Genomic DNA, 17,051 nt, shown 5'->3' on the forward strand with positions numbered 1-17,051 from the left:
GCCAGTGTGAACACTTCTTATATATTCAGAATTGATCAGTTTGAATTCTTAAACATAAAATATTCGAGACTTAAAAATAACGGTATTTTTAAAAAGTATGCCACTAACTCATTTAAAAAAAAACGTACACAATAATAAAAGAAAATTTAACATAATCCCATTAATTGACTGCAAGAAATCATCGATGCTTGCCATCAACGCCCAACCAATGGTAATCAAACTTGCAGTTGCATTTTTAATGATAAACCCAGATTTATCCATTTGTCAAATTTATTTTTATTAAAAGTAAAAAAAAATTCCAAGATAAGGAAGGCACAAAAGTTCATTATTTTTTTCTCAACCTCTCCAGAAGGTTCATGATACGCTCCTGATTGCTAGCAATAAGCTGCTGATTGATGGCCATTCGCTCTTGGTTGCGAATTAGGATCTTTTGATTTTCTATAAAAGAATTCGCGATCGACTCCAGAATTGTAGTCTTCTTGACAGCCTCTTGACTTATAACCTTCAAATAATAGCTGCTGTCCTCTAGTAATTCAGTTGTTCTGTCAATTTCGTTACCAATTTTAATTTTCTTTGAGGCTGGTTCATCGTATTGCTCACAATCATAGCGGTCATGATTATCAATTGATTCAGCTGTTTGCGAGCCTGTCGCAAATTCTTCTGCTTTCCATTCTTCCTCCTCGTGAGCGAAGTCAAGAGAGTCATCACTCTTGATAACTGTAAAAACATATTTGAATTAATATTGGAAATCCCAAATATGTGTAAATCGTTTGCTTACAGATGCTTTCTTGTGTTATTTCGTCGGTGTCCAAATCTTGGTTTATTAGCTTCGATTGTGCTAAAATTTTTGCAATTTTCTTGTAATGTACCCAAGATGATGAACCTTCCAAATCGACTTGATTTTTTTCTATGCTAGAAATAAATAGCAAATTTGTAAAATGCGTTTATAATAAATATCATATAAGACATACTCAAATCTTTTTCTCAGTGACTCAATCTTCTTTTTCACTTCCAAATTATTTATGTCAATATTATATTCTTTAAATTTCTCCACGATCGCAGCGTAGACTTGTGTGTTCTTTCCTGGACCAAGTAACTCATGATTTTTCTGTGCCCACATGGTAATCATGACATCCTCCAGTTCGCTTGTCCAACGTCTGCGCTTCTTTCCAACATCCACTTGACGAACAAATTTAACTTTTGAATATAGGAAATTTTTTGTACGAGACGAAATTCTTACTTGCGTGCTTTTTTTTTGGAAATGCCTCTATTCCAGCTGTTTTACCGGTATACACCACTCCACTGATTTAGTCACGAATACAGTAACTTATTACTCTACCCGAATTCAACAAAACGGTTAGATGTTTATAAAATAGAGACAAAGTTTCTGCGGCTGCCTTAAGGCACTGAAGCTGCAGTCGGCTACTAGAGATGTGAAGAGCAATATATAGTCGAGTTTTTTCAATTATCTCTATCGGAAATTTATCGACTTTTACTGTTTGCATTTAAAATAATAATCCAAAAGTTGAAAATAAAAGCAAAAGATGCAAAAAATTAAATAAACTTTGTAAAATCAAATTTTCACAGTAAATATTGCTGAGAAATGAATCAATATAAAAGGTAATTAAATCGATATAGCAAAACACTGCTGATAAATCGATAATAGATTTATCGCCACTCTTTTCGATATTCCCTCCGATTGAATTGTTATCATTTCATTCCATTTTCAGTTCCAATTCCCTGTCCAATCCAATCCGTTTTATGTTGCACTTGCATCTGCTTTCTTAATTAAAACAAAATTGAATTAAGCGTCAACATTAAAATGTCCAATAACAACACGGACACTGGTGACACAACCATATTGGCCACCACAAGCGCCACTGTGCAGGATTACTCAACGAATCCTAGCGATGGCGACGGCGATACGTCGTTGGAGCCGCGCGAGTCGCTGGTAAGTTGTTGTTGCCTAAGTAGCAGACCCCCTTTAGACTTTGTCTAATCTAATAATCTGTCTACAAAAAAAAACATATTAAAGATAACCACAGCTGTAAGCTTTCTACAAAATACCAAAGTGCGACACACGACGCTCATCCAAAAGCAGCAGTTTCTGCGGTCCAAAGGTCTAACAGCTCACGAAATACAATTGGCCTGCGAGCGCGCCGGCGTCTTTAGCCAAGATCCCAATAATCCCAATACCGTTATCAACATTGGCTCTCAGTTGGCGGTGGTGCCACAACAAACGGCCTTGGGGCGACTGCGTGAACTGCTGCACACAACAGCATTGTTCAGCGGTCTCGTCTATGGCATCTACTTGTTCTGGCGGGTAACTATTAAACTCAACGGCACATTATCATAATTTCCTATCTTTTACTTACCTTTGCTCTTTATTATCAGAAATATATAGCACCATTTTTGTTTGGCAAACCGAAGAAAAAGCCGGTCGAGAAAGCGCTCGAGGACATCGACAGGAAGGTGGAAACCACCAGCACAACACTCAATAAGGAAATCACAATGGTCAAGGACATGATTACGTTGCAGCAAAAGGAACAGACGCAGCACATGAATCGTGAATTCAGCAACTTTCGCAGTGATCTGGATGCGATTAAAGGCTTGCTATTGAATCGCAAGCAATTCGCATCGCCGGTGGCATCAATGACACTGCCCACAATTCCTGCCTGGCAATTGGCCAGCTCCCCGCATCGCCATCGCCATAGTAACAACAGCCAGTCGGACAATGACAATGATAAAGTTGATGACGCCGGCTCCGGATCGGGTTCATCTGAAACCGAAGTGGTTACCAAGAACAGTGATTCTAGCTTGGAGATCATGTAAAAAATAAGAGAAGAAAGCAATCTAAATGGAAGCTATTTTGTAAATTGAATTGATTTAATTTAGACGGTTTTTGCGTTTTGCGATTCAGCATTTCTTATGTGTTTAATAATATAGTCCACGGCTAATCCATATCCATAAACGCTACCAAAAAAAAGATAACACGAAATACACTCACACGTATATACGAATATATAAATACCTATATAAATATACATACATATAATGATAATAATAAAAGCAGGTTTTGAATAATTGAATTGAAAGAAACTTTAATTAGGCGATTTGTTTTGTTAATCTATGCGACAAGAGCACCGGGAATTTTTATTTAATCAAAAGAAAAAACAAATTTTAAATAAATGTGGAGGGTAAAGGGGTGTTGTGGTGGGGGCGACGTGAAAGATTATCTTAGTTTACATTTGTTTTCAACTTATGATAAGGATTTTCATTACTTTTGTCTAAATTGCCGAATTTTGTGTTTGTGTTTACGATTTTTTTTTTGTATAATTTTCTTTACTTTCGCTACATTTCTATTAAATTGGCTAAATTCCCATTAAATTTGATTAGGATTAGGGTAGACACGATGGCATCCACATTTGGATTCAATTGTGACAAAGACCCGTTTAAAGGTTTATGTTCATTGTGCGGTGCGTTAATATTAATTAAATTTGTTTTCCTCTTGTTTAGACCCTTAGCTTTATTAGCTTTTTTTCAGCTTATTGTTTTTTTTTTTATTACAAATTTGGTTCTCTGCGCGATCCGTTCATATTGTAAGTTGTTGCTTCGACTACTTAAGATAAATGTGTTTTTATCGTTTTGTACACGCGATAAATTAGTTTTGCTTTAAGTAATAATCCTAAAATATACGATTTATAGTCTCACAAAAGATTGTTGGGGGCTTATTACATACATACATATTGTATTTATATTAATTATTTATAAAATTTAGAGTGCTGCACGGAATAAACAATTCAAGGAAATTGTTCTTCAGTGCCAGTGCTATATTCTGTTTCATCTTCGTGTGTATTGTGTTGAAAGATTGGAAAACAATTCTCGTATGTGTGTTTGTATTTTCGTTATAAGTGGAACCCTTTTTTCCTACCCATACTAAGTATGCACATCAACTTGTAAACTGTAGGGTAGCATTGCCAAAGAATTAACAACAGCCAGGCCGTAGTTATCAGCTATCATATACTGTATATATAAATTGTTAATTGATAAAAAAAAAACATATGTACAATTATTTAAACTTTGTAACCATTACGCAGAATATTTCAAGAGGGTGATTTAACACCCTCGTGATAATGTGTTAAATCGAATATATGTATAAACGCTAAATGAAAAGGAAACACAACAGTGGTGCACAGCTTAGCTTAGTCGAAAGTGAAAATAGACAATAGCTAGAGTTTACGTTTAGTTTACAAGTGAAAATCCATCCAATCTAAACAGCTGAATTGATGACTGCTGTGCTATTTATGCTGGTTGTACCACCAAAGGCCGATGCTGCTGCCGACGACGTGCTCGCTGCCGTTGCCGTAATGCTCACTGCCGCTGCGGCTGCTGTTGTGCCACCATCCGGATAACCTCCCGAGGCTGGGGCCGGCGACAGCGACATGGTCGATGACGATGGCGATGAGCAATCGCTTTGTACACTCATTGTAGGCGAGGCGGCAACCAAATTACTGCTGCTACTCGTATTGCTGATTGTCAGCGGAAATTGCGATGGCGTGCCAGTTGGAGTGTGTGGTGAGAGTGGTGTTAACACGGAAGACGTGGATAACGTCGGACTGCCAATGCCGCTTGTTGTGCTGCTGATCGATAATGATGGTGCTGTTGTTATGCTATTGCTGTTGCAACTGTTGCTATTCGCTGTTGTCGACGTGGCAGGCGTTGTGTTGGCTGTCGATAGTTGTGTGGCTGTTGCAGTTGTCGCTGTTGTTGCCGGCGGCGATTGTTGCTGCTGATTCGTATTGGTGCCAGCAGCAGCTGCTGCTGCGGCGGCACGTTCGCGCTCGCGATCACGTTGCGGCCGGAAAGCTTCGCGCAACGCTTCCACACGATTCTCGTTGGGTCCCCAGCGTGCATAGCCAGCGCTGTTCTGCAGCCAAACGACTTGAGTGCCCTGCATGCACTTGATCAGCACCTCGGATCTGCGAAAGGTAAGAAAATTAGCAAGAACTAAAGAGAATGGGTATATCTACTCACTTTTGCATCATGTGCTGATAGCCATGTCGGTACTCGTGTGCCATGCCCAACACCACCATGGAGCGACGCTTGTACATGCTCTCCTCCAGCTTGGCGATGCTCTTCCACTCCGGCAGAAAGACAATAAAGCTGCAAAGTCACTTGATTACAAATATGCTTGCGACAAATAAGTTTAAGGCATCTTACCTAAGTGGTTCCATGGAATCAGTGAGCAGTTTATCCACATGCAACAGGCACGCCTCGATGAGCTCCTCGCAGTGCGGCGGATTCACTTGGAACGAACCGGAAACGGGCTTAAAGTCGAGAAATGGGCTGCAGAAGAATTTATATTAATAACGATCAAAAATTTTTAACTGCAACCGAACTTACCCCCTGGAACCAAAGTAGGCATCCGTGTCGGCAAACGCCGAGCAATATTGCCGAAAATAGGAATTGAAGGGCGATGCAAAGCACTCGAAGCTCACACCAAAATGCCGATGCAGACATTCAAAAACTGGCACTGGCAACGCCGCCTGCGTCAACTCTGCCTCCTGCGACGAGTTCAGCGCATTGCCCAAGAACGTTTGATAGCGCTTAAGCAGACACCACACGCGACCGATGAACAGATCGAACTTCTTGTCGTCGAAGCAGTTGTGACGATAGAGCTGCTCCAGCTTCTGCAGATAGGTGAGGTTGATGTACTGTGCATCCGGTTGATTGATCGTTGCGGGCGTATATTTGATAATCATGTGATCGCGATCCTGTAGATATTCAATGGCCGGCATGCGTGGCGAGGGCACCGCAAACTGTATGGGATAGCACCAGACCTTCTTCAGATGCGGTGGCGGCGGCGGTGGCGTTGGCTCCGGTATGCCATGTTCTTTCAGCAGCTGCAGATGACGTTCTCGTATTTTACGCGCATGCTCCGCTGACAGATGATAGATCTTGATGCACAAGGTTTCCACTGAACTCTTTACGGTCTCCACCAAATGCGGTTCGCACTGTCGTTTTAAATGCGCCAAACGATCCTGGAAATCTTCGTAACTGGCGCCCACAGTGCGACGCAACCATTGAAACGTATCCTCTACATTCCATTTGACCACCTTCTTGGACTCGGCCGGCGCCGATCTCGACTCGATGATTTGCTTGGCCGCCTCGGCGTATCGTGACAATTGTTTGCGTGCATCGCCGGTAAACTTGGGCTTGACTATCTTGATTGGTATGTCGGCCATGATCTCGCGATACATGGAACTGGAAATTTCTGGCAGGCAGCTGCTGGGCAACAATGGATCGCAACCGGTATCGATCACTTTGCGCTCCATGAGCCATCGATTGAAGGAGTCGCGCGGCGCCTTGATGTTCTCTCGGCGCATGCACAAATCTTCGTAGGTTTTTAGCAACTTCATGCTGAAGGCAGCGCGTAGAGCTTCAATCTCGGGATGCGGCTGTGGTAGCAACGTTGGGGGTCGCTCCACAATCACTGCATTCGTGCAAACCTCCAGATCCCAGGGACCAGCGAGCACAAACTTTTTCATCGGCGGACCACCATGTGGCCCACCCATGTGATGCTGCTGTTGCTGCAGCTGCTGATGATGCGGGTGTATGTGCATGTCATCCGATGGACGCCGCTTCAGATGATGATGTTGATGTTGCTGCTGGTGCGGCGTCATAGGCGTGGGTCCAACCCCCACTCCACTTCCGCCGGCATGGCAAATGCCCAGCGGATCGGTCAACGGATCGAAAGGCCGCGCACCCGGCATTTCCCACAGCGATTCACCTGTCACTTTGTTCCAGTAGTAGGGCCGATTCTCGCGTTTCGACCAGAACTTGCGCCAACCTTGATTCACAAGCTCAGCGGTCAATTCCTCGCCATATCCACCGGGTCCCAGCGTGGGCGGACCTTGTGGTGTATGCGCCATGGCCTCAAGCGTGGGCGGCGCATGATGTGTCTTGGTAGGCGTCGATGGCGACGAGCAGCTGGCCACGGGTGAGCTGCCAGCGCTCATCATGTGACCATCGCCCGAACCAGAGGCCGATGACGTTGCCGTTGGAGATGGCGTCATGTTGTTGGAGGCGCTGGCTGTCAGCTGATCCCAGGCACTTTGGGCACTCGTGCTGGGCTGCATCATGGGACTGACGGTGCCCGTGGAGGCGATCACCGAAGGCGATGATGGCACCTGCAGCCCAGCACCCATATTGTGCATGTTACTGCTGTTGTTATTAGCTGCCATTTGAGCTCTGCAAGAAGAAAGCAGTTAGAAGGGATCACGAGGTTTAATTAACACAAACATAATTTAAACTGGCCCTAAACGTTTACATGAGAACTAATAGTAATAAGAGTACACAATTAAAACCATGGTATTTTGTGTTATTATTAACTTTGAAAGTTATACACCAAAAACCTAATGATAAATTTTCAAGCTCCAAACTGTTTTTTTAAACAGTAGACTTTCCTCTTTATAGCTTCGCATCAACTGATAACACCCTGTGCTACCCTTTTGGATAGCGGGTATAAACAAAACACACTTGCTTGCAGACACAACACGCACTTGTCATCAGCATATTAACATCGATTTGTTTACGTTTTGCCACTGCGTGAGAGAGGGAGCGAGCGAGTATAAAACTGACGGGCGAGAGCGCGCGCGAACAAAAGAGATAGAGAGGCAAGCAAGTCTAGCAGGCAAGCAGTAAAATACTTCGGTTCCAGCTTAACGGCGACTAGTCGGCAAGAAACACTCAGCGAAGCAGCAACGCAAGCCGGAGAGTACGCGCAAGTGGTCGCTAAAAGAAGGATCGTGCGATGAGTGTGACGCACACACTTGGATGTATACAAGCGTATTAAATATGTCGTTATTACTGAGACATACTTCACAAATTATTCTCCCCCTTTCCACCAGAGACCCACTTTGCATTTCTAAGTTTGCCGCGTAAAGCTTTTCAATCTCTCTATCTCTCTCTGAGAGCGGCGCGCATGTGTGTTGTGTGTTTATGAGTGAGCAGTAAGCGAGTGAGAGCACGACGAATGAGAAATCAAAACAAATTGCAAAAGAATAGAGATTTTCTGCCTGCCTGCTTGTGTATATGTTTTGACGAGCGTGTACCTAGCGTATGCGCACCGCACAAAATCAAAATATACAAAAATATTTGCAGGCACACTTTGTTGTTGCTGCAATTGACACACACACGCACACGCGAGATTGCATTACATGCTATAAACATTTCCAACTATACAATTAGAAATAAAAAAAAAAAAAAAAAAAAACAAACACACACTAACAACACAATAGCTGCTCTGTCTGATGTGGTTTCATCGTGTCGACGTCATGCACACAAAAATAATGGCGCGCTTTTTACATCCAAACACACACAGACCTCTGGTGCTAAAAACATAATTTTTTATAAATTAAACATTGGACTTTTGTTGTTTGCTATTTTTTGCGGGGGCGGCGCAACGTAACATTTTGGCGCGCGGGCATTAGCAGTGTGGCATTAGTTTTGTGTTGCTTATATTGTATTTATAAACAACATTGTGAGTGCACCGAAAATTTCTCTACACTTTCTTTTCAACCACATCAATATAATCTACGCCTTGCTGCTGCTTGCTTGATGTATGTGGTCATAATATTGAACGCGCTTAAAATGCCACTAAACTCACCTATTTTCAACTATCCTATTATACAAAACACGCACTACGTGTTTTCAAACATTTATAACGCTCGTACGTAATTATTTGATACGATTTATTTATGTTTTATAAATAAATTTCTGAAAAACTCGTCTTCCAGAAGTACTTCACCAGCTAAGTGTGACCAATCGCCGCAATTGTTTGCCATAGTGGCGGAAGAACACGCACCGATAAGCGCAAAAACATATCGAAGCCCCAATTTACATAAATATGCCTTTTACATAGTTAAATTAATTATTTTAATAATTCTATAGCCAAAATTACCCTCTTCAGCTTACATGAAGTCCATAAATGAAGAAGAATTAAGCGAAAAATATAATTAATCGATAAAGTCAATTCACTGTCAGTTGGAAATATACCATTATAATACCAGCAACAAACAGGTGCAGATAAATATTTATATACACACAATTCTGGTATCTACGAGATACTATTGCGCTCTGTATGCTGACTGAATTTTATTCATTCTGGATGGAGGTTGTGGAATGTTGTTTGTTTACCAACAGTAGTATTTACATATACATATATATTTGTAACTAATTTGTTGCCTGCAATTTAAGGCAAATTTCAACGCTAATTGTGAGATCTGGCTTAAATCTGTTGATCAAGCGTAACAAATTCAGTTTTTTCGCTTTTGAATTATTTGATTCCAACTCGTATAAAGTAGATAGATTCACCAGTAAGCTCTCATTCAATGATTTCTGTGGATTCAAATTGATTGCACGTTCATACAAGTTGATGGCATCCTTCAGTTTGCCAGCGTACAGCAAACAAACGCCCATATTGTTCAATATCATTGTGTTGCCCGAATCTAAATGCAGCGCCTTTTGAAATATTAGATAAGCCTCTGGAAAGTCATTTTTGGCCACTGCAATTAGGCCCTTGTCCACCAAATCACGTAAATCCGGAGTGGAATTGCTATAGACAGGGAGAGGATATTAATTATGCGTTATTGGCATAGATAACTTTACTTACATTTCGCGTAATCGTCGCGAGACGGCAAACTTTTGCTCTGCCCCAAAAATATCACCAATTTGCAGATAGATGCGTCCCCACGCCGAATACAACGAGCGCTGCTCCTCTTTGCTTAGACTAGAGCGCGACAGTAGCATGCCGCCCATTATATCATCAATCATGCTGAATTTCTTCATCTACACAAAAAGAACTATAAATTAACAATATAAATCCTTTAGTTATGTTAAGGTCTACTCACCATTAAAGCACAGTTGATTATCGATTGCAAGACCCGCTCGGCGCGTCGCTGCCAAAACTCCGCAGCAGTTGCTTGCTTCAATCCCTCATAATGCTGTTTAATCTCATTGCTAATCACATGCAACTCGGAGAGCTGATCCAAGGCCAAATGCGGCTTTCCGAGATAAATAGGTAGCTCTGCAAGCAGTAAACGAAAGGAAAAGCACGCAATGGAGCCTTGTTTGCCATTATACATCTCAGGATAGAACTCGTAAAACACATCTGGTCCATTTAGTTGTCCAAAAGGTTCCGCCTCCGCTTGCAGCAGATCATATTCGTCCAGCTTGGCCAGCAATGCAAGACGTGTGAACCATAGTTGCATGGAGTGAGGTGAATGCTTCGCTGGTTGTCCAGCTCGTCCATAACCCTGACCATAAATGGTCAACAGTCGTCCAGTCAGATTGACGGCAGCGCGAAAGCAGCCAGCATTGATGAGCGTGCGTATGCCGCGTTCATCCTGTGTAACATTCTCCACGCCCAGGATTTGACGTTGCTGCAATTCTGCTTCACCCAGCTGTTGAGTGACTGCAATACTGATGGGATCGGGCTAAAAGAGTTAAACTATTAGCATTTGCATTTGATTTCTCATTATTTTATACCCGCTAGCTAGACAAAAGAAAAGTGTAGTAGCTCATGGACTTTAAATTAAATGAAGTCATAATAAGCTAGTTAATAATCGGTCAAATTAGTGCAACAATTGATTTTTTACATGTTCTGAAGATTAGTTATCGGGTATATCAGCTTGTAGTGTGTAATTACCAAATCGTTGGCTATGTGTATGCCTGGCATTACAAGGTGCGTTGCCAGGCCGCCCGCTTCATTTGGTGTCGGCACCTGCCACAGATTTCTAACGTCGTCGCTCACTTTGATGGGCTCCTCGGCTTCAGCTGTTTCCACATACTCGGGCGGTTGGAATGTGCCCGTAAATGTGGTGGCCAACATATTGCTGCTGCTGATACTGCTGCTGGGTTTGTCGGCTGGCTGCTGTCCCTCTTTGGCTTTAGGTTTGCTAGTTGTCAGCTCATCAAAGAAACTGGGCGGATCGTTGGCGAAATATTCGCTTAAGCGTCCGTTTGAGTTGTTTGTCATCCCGTGTTTTCAATGTGTGATAGAGATGGAGGAACATCGATTGCACTATCTATCGATGTAGCAATGTCTTCCAAATATCGATTCTTAAAGTCAAGCATCGATGTGACCAATTATGGTCACACTTGTTTATTGTGTTTGCACCTGTCGATAATCTACTGCACCCCCATCCCAATATCGATTTGCTAGCAACTTGCTAAGGTCACACTCCCAACGGTTGCTATACTAATTTTTATAAAATAAATTTAAAATCACAATCCAATTATGTATAACACTTGTAGTAACGTTGCTGCTCTTGCCATTTGTATTGAAATATAACTTATATTGTGCATGGTGCACCACTTTACCCATCATATATAATCAACAGCTTTGCATTGATATAAGCAACAAGTGTTGCTCTACCATAAAAATGTACATATATGCAATTCTAAACGTTTTAAGTTCAAATATTAAATTTTTTCTTTCTAATTTTATTTATTGCAATTGCATTAAGGTTACCATATAATACAAATTGAAATTTAAGGTTATGCTTAGTCTAGAAACATATCGCCATTTGATGACCACAAATTTAACATTAAAATTGTATTTACAAAATCAGCGCCTGCGCATTACAAATTTGTAGAGCGCCATCTCACTCTTGTGCGCTCTCTCGTTCATGCTCTCTCTCTCTCTCTCTCTCTGACTTCACTGACCATTGAAAATGGTTTCGGGATAATAGCTGGGGGCGTTGAACATGCGCGGGAACCCGTTGGCATCCAATTGACCCACAGGCAGCATAATATCACTGAAATAAGTGAAACGGAAAAAATAAGTACATATGTATGTATGTATATATGGGTAAGTGTGTATGTGTTAGTGAGTGTATGCAATTTGACGCCTGTAAATGATCAAACACAGCGGGGCGTGCGGCAACAACTGAGGGGCAAGGCACATGCTACACGCATGCGCTCGGGTTTTAGTTTTGGGCATCACAGCAGAGCACGTTAGCAACGTTGGCGATCAGCAGAGCTCGAAGAGCTCTATAAATATGCATAGGACCGTGGCACAAGGAGCTGCAAAATTGGACATAAAACACGCTCAAGTGCTTTTTAGAATAAATAGCACCGGACCGCACTGAGTTGGGAATGGAAGCGAGAATAGGAATGGAACCGGGGTCTGAAAATTGGTCTGTTGGTAGTCTCAATGAATGGCCAGCGTATGGTTAGGGAGTGTTAGGGCAAGCAGACGCAAGTGTTTTACGGACACTTAAATGAAATTCTTTTTTTTTATGCCAATTCGAAAACAATTGATTTTTGTTCGTTGCACACTCTCAAGCGTTGAATGAAATGTTTTACGAGTTATGTGGAAAACATATTGTAATTAGTTTTTGGGCGACATATTCCTAGCATTTGACCCTAAAATGTACATAAGTCAGCTAAAGTGGCGTTTGAAAATTTTAGAAATTATTAGGAATGTAGTTACAGTTATGTGTAACAAAATTCTAGTTCTAAAATTGTATTTGTGGGGAAATTCCAAAACAAACTTCTCTAACATGTTGCCAAGTTTGTCTTTGCACCTGCTCCATTAGTACCTGATCTAATTTCAAACAACGAACAGACAGAAAGGGTAAAGACGTTATGTAGAACTTACGGTCTTTGCTGTGGAGTGCGATCCCTTTGTCTGCGATTCTTGAACCAATTCGAGACCTGCGTCAGTGTCAGGCCAGTCTTCTTGGCTAGCGTCTTCTTCTCGTCTGGCGTGGGATAGCGATTAGTTAGATAGCAATCCTTGAGCGCATTACGTGACTTTTCCTTAAAGCAATACACTGTTTCCTCGCCATCCCAAATAGTCTTTGGCAGCGGATACTTTTTCCGCAAACGATACTTGTCCACAGCACCTAAAGGACGACCGCGCACCTTTTCCGCCTCTTTGTAGTGGGCCTTGAACCACAGACTCTGCAGATCCACATGGTATTTTATGGAGAAGCAATGCGTCTCTAACAGACTATAGAGCTCGTGAAACTGTCCCAGATTGTAGGCAACCATGGCACGAGCCCGCAACACACTCTCATTGGTCTTGAAGAATTCGCTGGGTGGAAGACTGCACAGAAAGTTGGTCAGCTTCTCGATGTCGCCCTTTTGCTGCAGTGCCTCGCACATGCATTGAATCTAATTCAAAGAGATTCAATTAATCAATAGAGTTGGGTATAATCGGAAGTTGGGAAGTTGATTTACCTGATCTGTGGAGAACTGCAGCATCTTGGCATCGATGGGAAAACTGCCCACGGCGGACATGTTGTGTGCTGCAGTTAGATTGGAGATCAAATGGCCACCACTTGATGCTCCACTGCCACTCAGTCCAACTGGGTTGCGTTGTAATCCCGCACAGAGTGCATCCGTTTTTGTATTGCCATTTAGATCGCCCAGTGCTCCGTTGCCATTCTCGAAAATAATACTGTTCAGCGAGGGATAATGTGTGGGCGTGGTCGATGCTGTGGGCGGCGGCGATTTGTCATAGTCGTTGGTTATGTCCTGGAAACGTCGCTCAATCAGATCCTTTTCTGTGGTCTCGTAGGGCGCAAATTTGTCTAGCTGTAAAACCGTTTTACAGGAAATATTTCCGCGATAACCTGGAAAGAGAAAAGAAAAGAATTGTAATTCAAGAACTTTCGCAAATTTTATTTCATCATTTCCCAATTCTATTCTTATTTTACAAGAGAATTTTTATTTATTATCACAAATAATGAAAAACATCTTATATTTAAAGAAATATAAATTAGTGTAACGATAACAGTACCTAAACTTGATATTCAATATTTTGGATTTTTCAATAATTCAATATTGAATTATGTTCTTAGTGTTTTTAATGAATTCATAATTGAAATTGTTATTGTAAGAGTAAGAATTCAATGACTATAAAAAAAATAATAATGATGAAAACTATGTTTTGGGTATTGTATTCTAATTCCGAAAATTTGTTAATGATTTCTAGTTTTAATTTATGTAGCACGTGTGAACTGAACTTTACACTATTAACTTTGGTTTGATCGAGTGTTTATGTTTCTTCGGACCTCAACGAAAATCGACGCAATAAAATTCGCGCTCTCACGTGCTACTTTGGAGCTCAGCAAAATTTAAGTGCTTGATCACCCCTTTCCACCCGTCACTCCCCCTCGAGTTCCTTAAGAACTACCCCCCAGTTCAGTTAGCTCCCCGCGTCAGTCGAAAATGCATGTGACTAATCAAATTCTGCACATGAGCAACGCTTTGCTTCATTGGTGTCTTTCGACACCTCAGACCTCAGACAGAGGGCATAATAATAATAATACATATCATATTGACCAGAAAGAGACATGAAGCAAATTGTATATACAAAGACATGCGATACATTCATTTTTACATACTACATACATAAAAATAATACATATACATATGTATATACGATATTGCTATGCGATTACATGCATAATAAATTGTTCTTGGGTAGAAAGTACACCAAAGTTTCCACTTATTTTTCCTCCGAACTTTCATAATGTTTTACAGAACTTTGATTACTTGCAGAAAATGAGCAATTTCATTCATAGTTTAATTGAAGTTTCCATCAAAGTCGCGTTGTGAAGTCTCTAGATTCTTTATTTTATTTTATTCTTCTAGTTTCAAATTACTTGCACTGAGAGAAAATTCAGAAACTTTATTAAATTGATAGCTTTCGAAAAGTAATTGTAAAATTAGATAGACTAAAAAGAAAAGGATAGTACTATGGGATTTAACATAAAATTCAGCAGTACTAAATCAAATTAAGCAATAGTAACTGGTAATCTTAGTGAATTATTAAGTTTTTTAATAATCTGATCTTTGGGAATTTAAAAAGAAGAATATTTTATTTAATGCTAGCAATTAATACATAATACTAATTTCAATTCACATTCTAATTGTTTTAAATTATTGTACACAACTTGCCATACTTGTTTCATTATCACAAATTTGTCCAGCTCATTTGAGCGTCTCAAAAATGTGTAATCTTCAGCAAAAAATGCATTAAAACATCACACAATAGTTTGCAAGGCTTTAATTGTTTATGCAGCGCCTCATTGACGCCTGTTTCATGTAATTTAATATTCCCATTTTTACATATAAGTGAGTGTATCTGCTGTATCTGTGTAATTTGGCTATAACTGATAAGACTTTTGGCTTACCAGCATTTGGCAGAAATAACGAGCCATAGGCCATAGGAGAACTGATGTTATCGTGTTGCACGGCCGAATGATCCGATGAAGTGCCGCCGGAACTGGTCGAGTCTAAATCCCCATTGATCGACACGGATAAATTAGTGCTATCCATATTTTTGTCAAACATATTTTGTTGCACAAAACGAACTAACTATTCACTTTTTTACTATTTTTGTTTTTCAGTTTTGCATACGCGATTCGTTGAAATTTTCCATTCAAACATAAGAGTTTATTAACGGTTGAGATAGATATTAAAATTTAAAACAATATTTTGTTGAGCACTGTTCGGTTGGCGGCAACTCGAACTCGACGCTTTCGCTTTTCAAACACAACTGCAAGTGGCAAAAAAAGAGAGCAACGACAGCAGCAGCAGCGAAGACGAATGACGAATGCGAACTGCATTCAAGGCTGACTCCCTGCTTGTGGCCTGAAACGTTTTGGAAGTGGAACGGTGCCTGCTGCTCACTGCTGCTGCGCAAGTGTGTGCCAGTGCGTCTGTGTGTGCGTTAGCCTGCTAATTAGGGGTTGTTTATTCGCATTGACTGGTCCTGTTTGCAAGTGGGCGTTGCCTAGTCCAGCCGCAGCGCCATTTTGAATTGCCAATGAGAAAAGACAGACCAGCATACACACACATGTAGAGGTGAGCATATGTTATCTAACATTTAGCATAAACGCCGTTGTCGTCGTCGTTGACATGACCTCATTGAATCGCTTGTGCGAGTATCTAATGAATGCAGTGTGCAATTCGTAGAATTTACATCAAATTTCTGCGGCATTGCTTAATGCCAGTTTTTGGTTCGAGTTTTGCATATGAAATCAGACTTTAAAGTCACCCAAAAACTGGCTGCAATACGATGCCCAGCCACCACAGTTGTCTCTAGCTCTCGCATAAAAGGGCGCAATGCAAAAAGAAGTGGAAATGGTTGGAGAAAAATCGTTTGTAGCTGCTGCTACTCTGCTTGTCATCTAATGGCATCAAATTTCAATTACAGAATGTTTCGCTCATTCACAGTGCGCCACTTCAGTTATCTGTATTTGTGTGTGTATACGTGTGATCAAATAGTGACATGACAAAGGTGACAACAGCACCAAATCCACAAAAAGGCTAAACAATGGCTGCCCCGGCAACAACAGCAGTAGCAGCAGCATTTTATAGCTGTTTGTTGTTGAAAAGATTTCAATTTAGGCATTAAATTAGGAGGGTTGACAAAAATTCGTCACACTACCAACAAAAAAAAAGTAGAAGAAATCCGTGTGCATGGTCACACGCATTTACACAAGGGACCCTGTCGATTTGTCACACCATCATCAACAGCTCGCGATCAATTTGAAGAGGGGAGAGAGAGCTGTCACTTCGACAGCGCCACAGGTGCAAGTTAGAATAGTTATCGATAAACGATTCACACAGGAGCTTAACAGCAGGCAGCTTTTGCTGCAGTGCAACCCTAGAAATGGGTGTTGCTGGTGTGTTTGCCCTCTAATTGACCGCAACAAGCAACGGCTTGTAATCGCATTAGGCTAATTTTATTTGTACTTTATTTGATTAATACAATCACGTGTCAGGACTTTGCTGCCAAGCAATAATACTTTTCGTAGCATCGTCGCAAGCTCAACGACGGACGCGCTTTCATTCCCACACTATCATGTTGTGCTGAGCTTTGCAGATTTTTCCCTGAGTTTCGGTGTCCGATTCAACATAATGCCAGGGCTATATGTTATGCCAGGGCAGCGAATGCAGCCGCACTCAAGTAAAAGTGCATTTGGGTAAGAATCGAGGATGTTTGTTGCAATATTTGGTGATGCAATTTT

At 41.2% G+C, this 17,051-nt stretch overlaps 5 protein-coding genes across 5 annotated transcripts; 1 reads left to right on the forward strand and 4 right to left on the reverse strand.

Annotated features, from left to right (window-relative positions):
* Window positions 1-259: 259 nt before the first annotated feature.
* On the reverse strand, window positions 260-1,551 carry LOC117571818 (uncharacterized). Its single transcript, XM_034254189.2, has 4 exons — window positions 1,241-1,551; window positions 972-1,179; window positions 779-912; window positions 260-717 (listed from the first exon to the last, which is right to left on the reverse strand). Coding segments are annotated over exons 1-4 (735 nt in total). The 5' UTR covers window positions 1,242-1,551; the 3' UTR covers window positions 260-325.
* Window positions 1,552-1,605: 54 nt separating this feature from the next.
* On the forward strand, window positions 1,606-3,099 carry LOC117571813 (peroxisomal membrane protein PEX14). The gene is made up of 4 exons (XM_034254183.2): window positions 1,606-1,620; window positions 1,731-1,951; window positions 2,036-2,323; window positions 2,395-3,099. Exons 2-4 carry the CDS (start codon window positions 1,823-1,825, stop codon window positions 2,830-2,832), a joined length of 855 nt encoding a protein of 284 aa, XP_034110074.1. The 5' UTR covers window positions 1,606-1,620; window positions 1,731-1,822; the 3' UTR covers window positions 2,833-3,099.
* LOC117571796 (mRNA (2'-O-methyladenosine-N(6)-)-methyltransferase) lies at window positions 3,083-8,807 on the reverse strand. Its single transcript, XM_034254160.2, has 5 exons — window positions 8,669-8,807; window positions 5,404-7,251; window positions 5,221-5,346; window positions 5,035-5,163; window positions 3,083-4,979 (listed from the first exon to the last, which is right to left on the reverse strand). Exons 2-5 carry the CDS (start codon window positions 7,242-7,244, stop codon window positions 4,271-4,273), a joined length of 2,805 nt encoding a protein of 934 aa, XP_034110051.1. The 5' UTR covers window positions 7,245-7,251; window positions 8,669-8,807; the 3' UTR covers window positions 3,083-4,270.
* A 334-nt stretch (window positions 8,808-9,141) lies between these two features.
* On the reverse strand, window positions 9,142-11,079 carry LOC117571802 (trafficking protein particle complex subunit 12). The gene is made up of 4 exons (XM_034254169.2): window positions 10,709-11,079; window positions 9,912-10,496; window positions 9,674-9,849; window positions 9,142-9,616 (listed from the first exon to the last, which is right to left on the reverse strand). Exons 1-4 carry the CDS (start codon window positions 11,036-11,038, stop codon window positions 9,235-9,237), a joined length of 1,473 nt encoding a protein of 490 aa, XP_034110060.1. The 5' UTR covers window positions 11,039-11,079; the 3' UTR covers window positions 9,142-9,234.
* Window positions 11,080-11,504: 425 nt separating this feature from the next.
* On the reverse strand, window positions 11,505-15,602 carry LOC117571803 (homeobox protein SIX3). Its single transcript, XM_034254170.2, has 4 exons — window positions 15,210-15,602; window positions 13,249-13,643; window positions 12,665-13,182; window positions 11,505-11,819 (listed from the first exon to the last, which is right to left on the reverse strand). Exons 1-4 carry the CDS (start codon window positions 15,367-15,369, stop codon window positions 11,720-11,722), a joined length of 1,173 nt encoding a protein of 390 aa, XP_034110061.1. The 5' UTR covers window positions 15,370-15,602; the 3' UTR covers window positions 11,505-11,719.
* Between the last annotated feature and the right edge of the window lie 1,449 nt (window positions 15,603-17,051).

The sequence above is a fragment of the Drosophila albomicans genome, chromosome 3 (assembly GCF_009650485.2).
Source record: "Drosophila albomicans strain 15112-1751.03 chromosome 3, ASM965048v2, whole genome shotgun sequence".
Classification (NCBI taxonomy): Eukaryota; Metazoa; Arthropoda; class Insecta; order Diptera; family Drosophilidae; genus Drosophila; species Drosophila albomicans.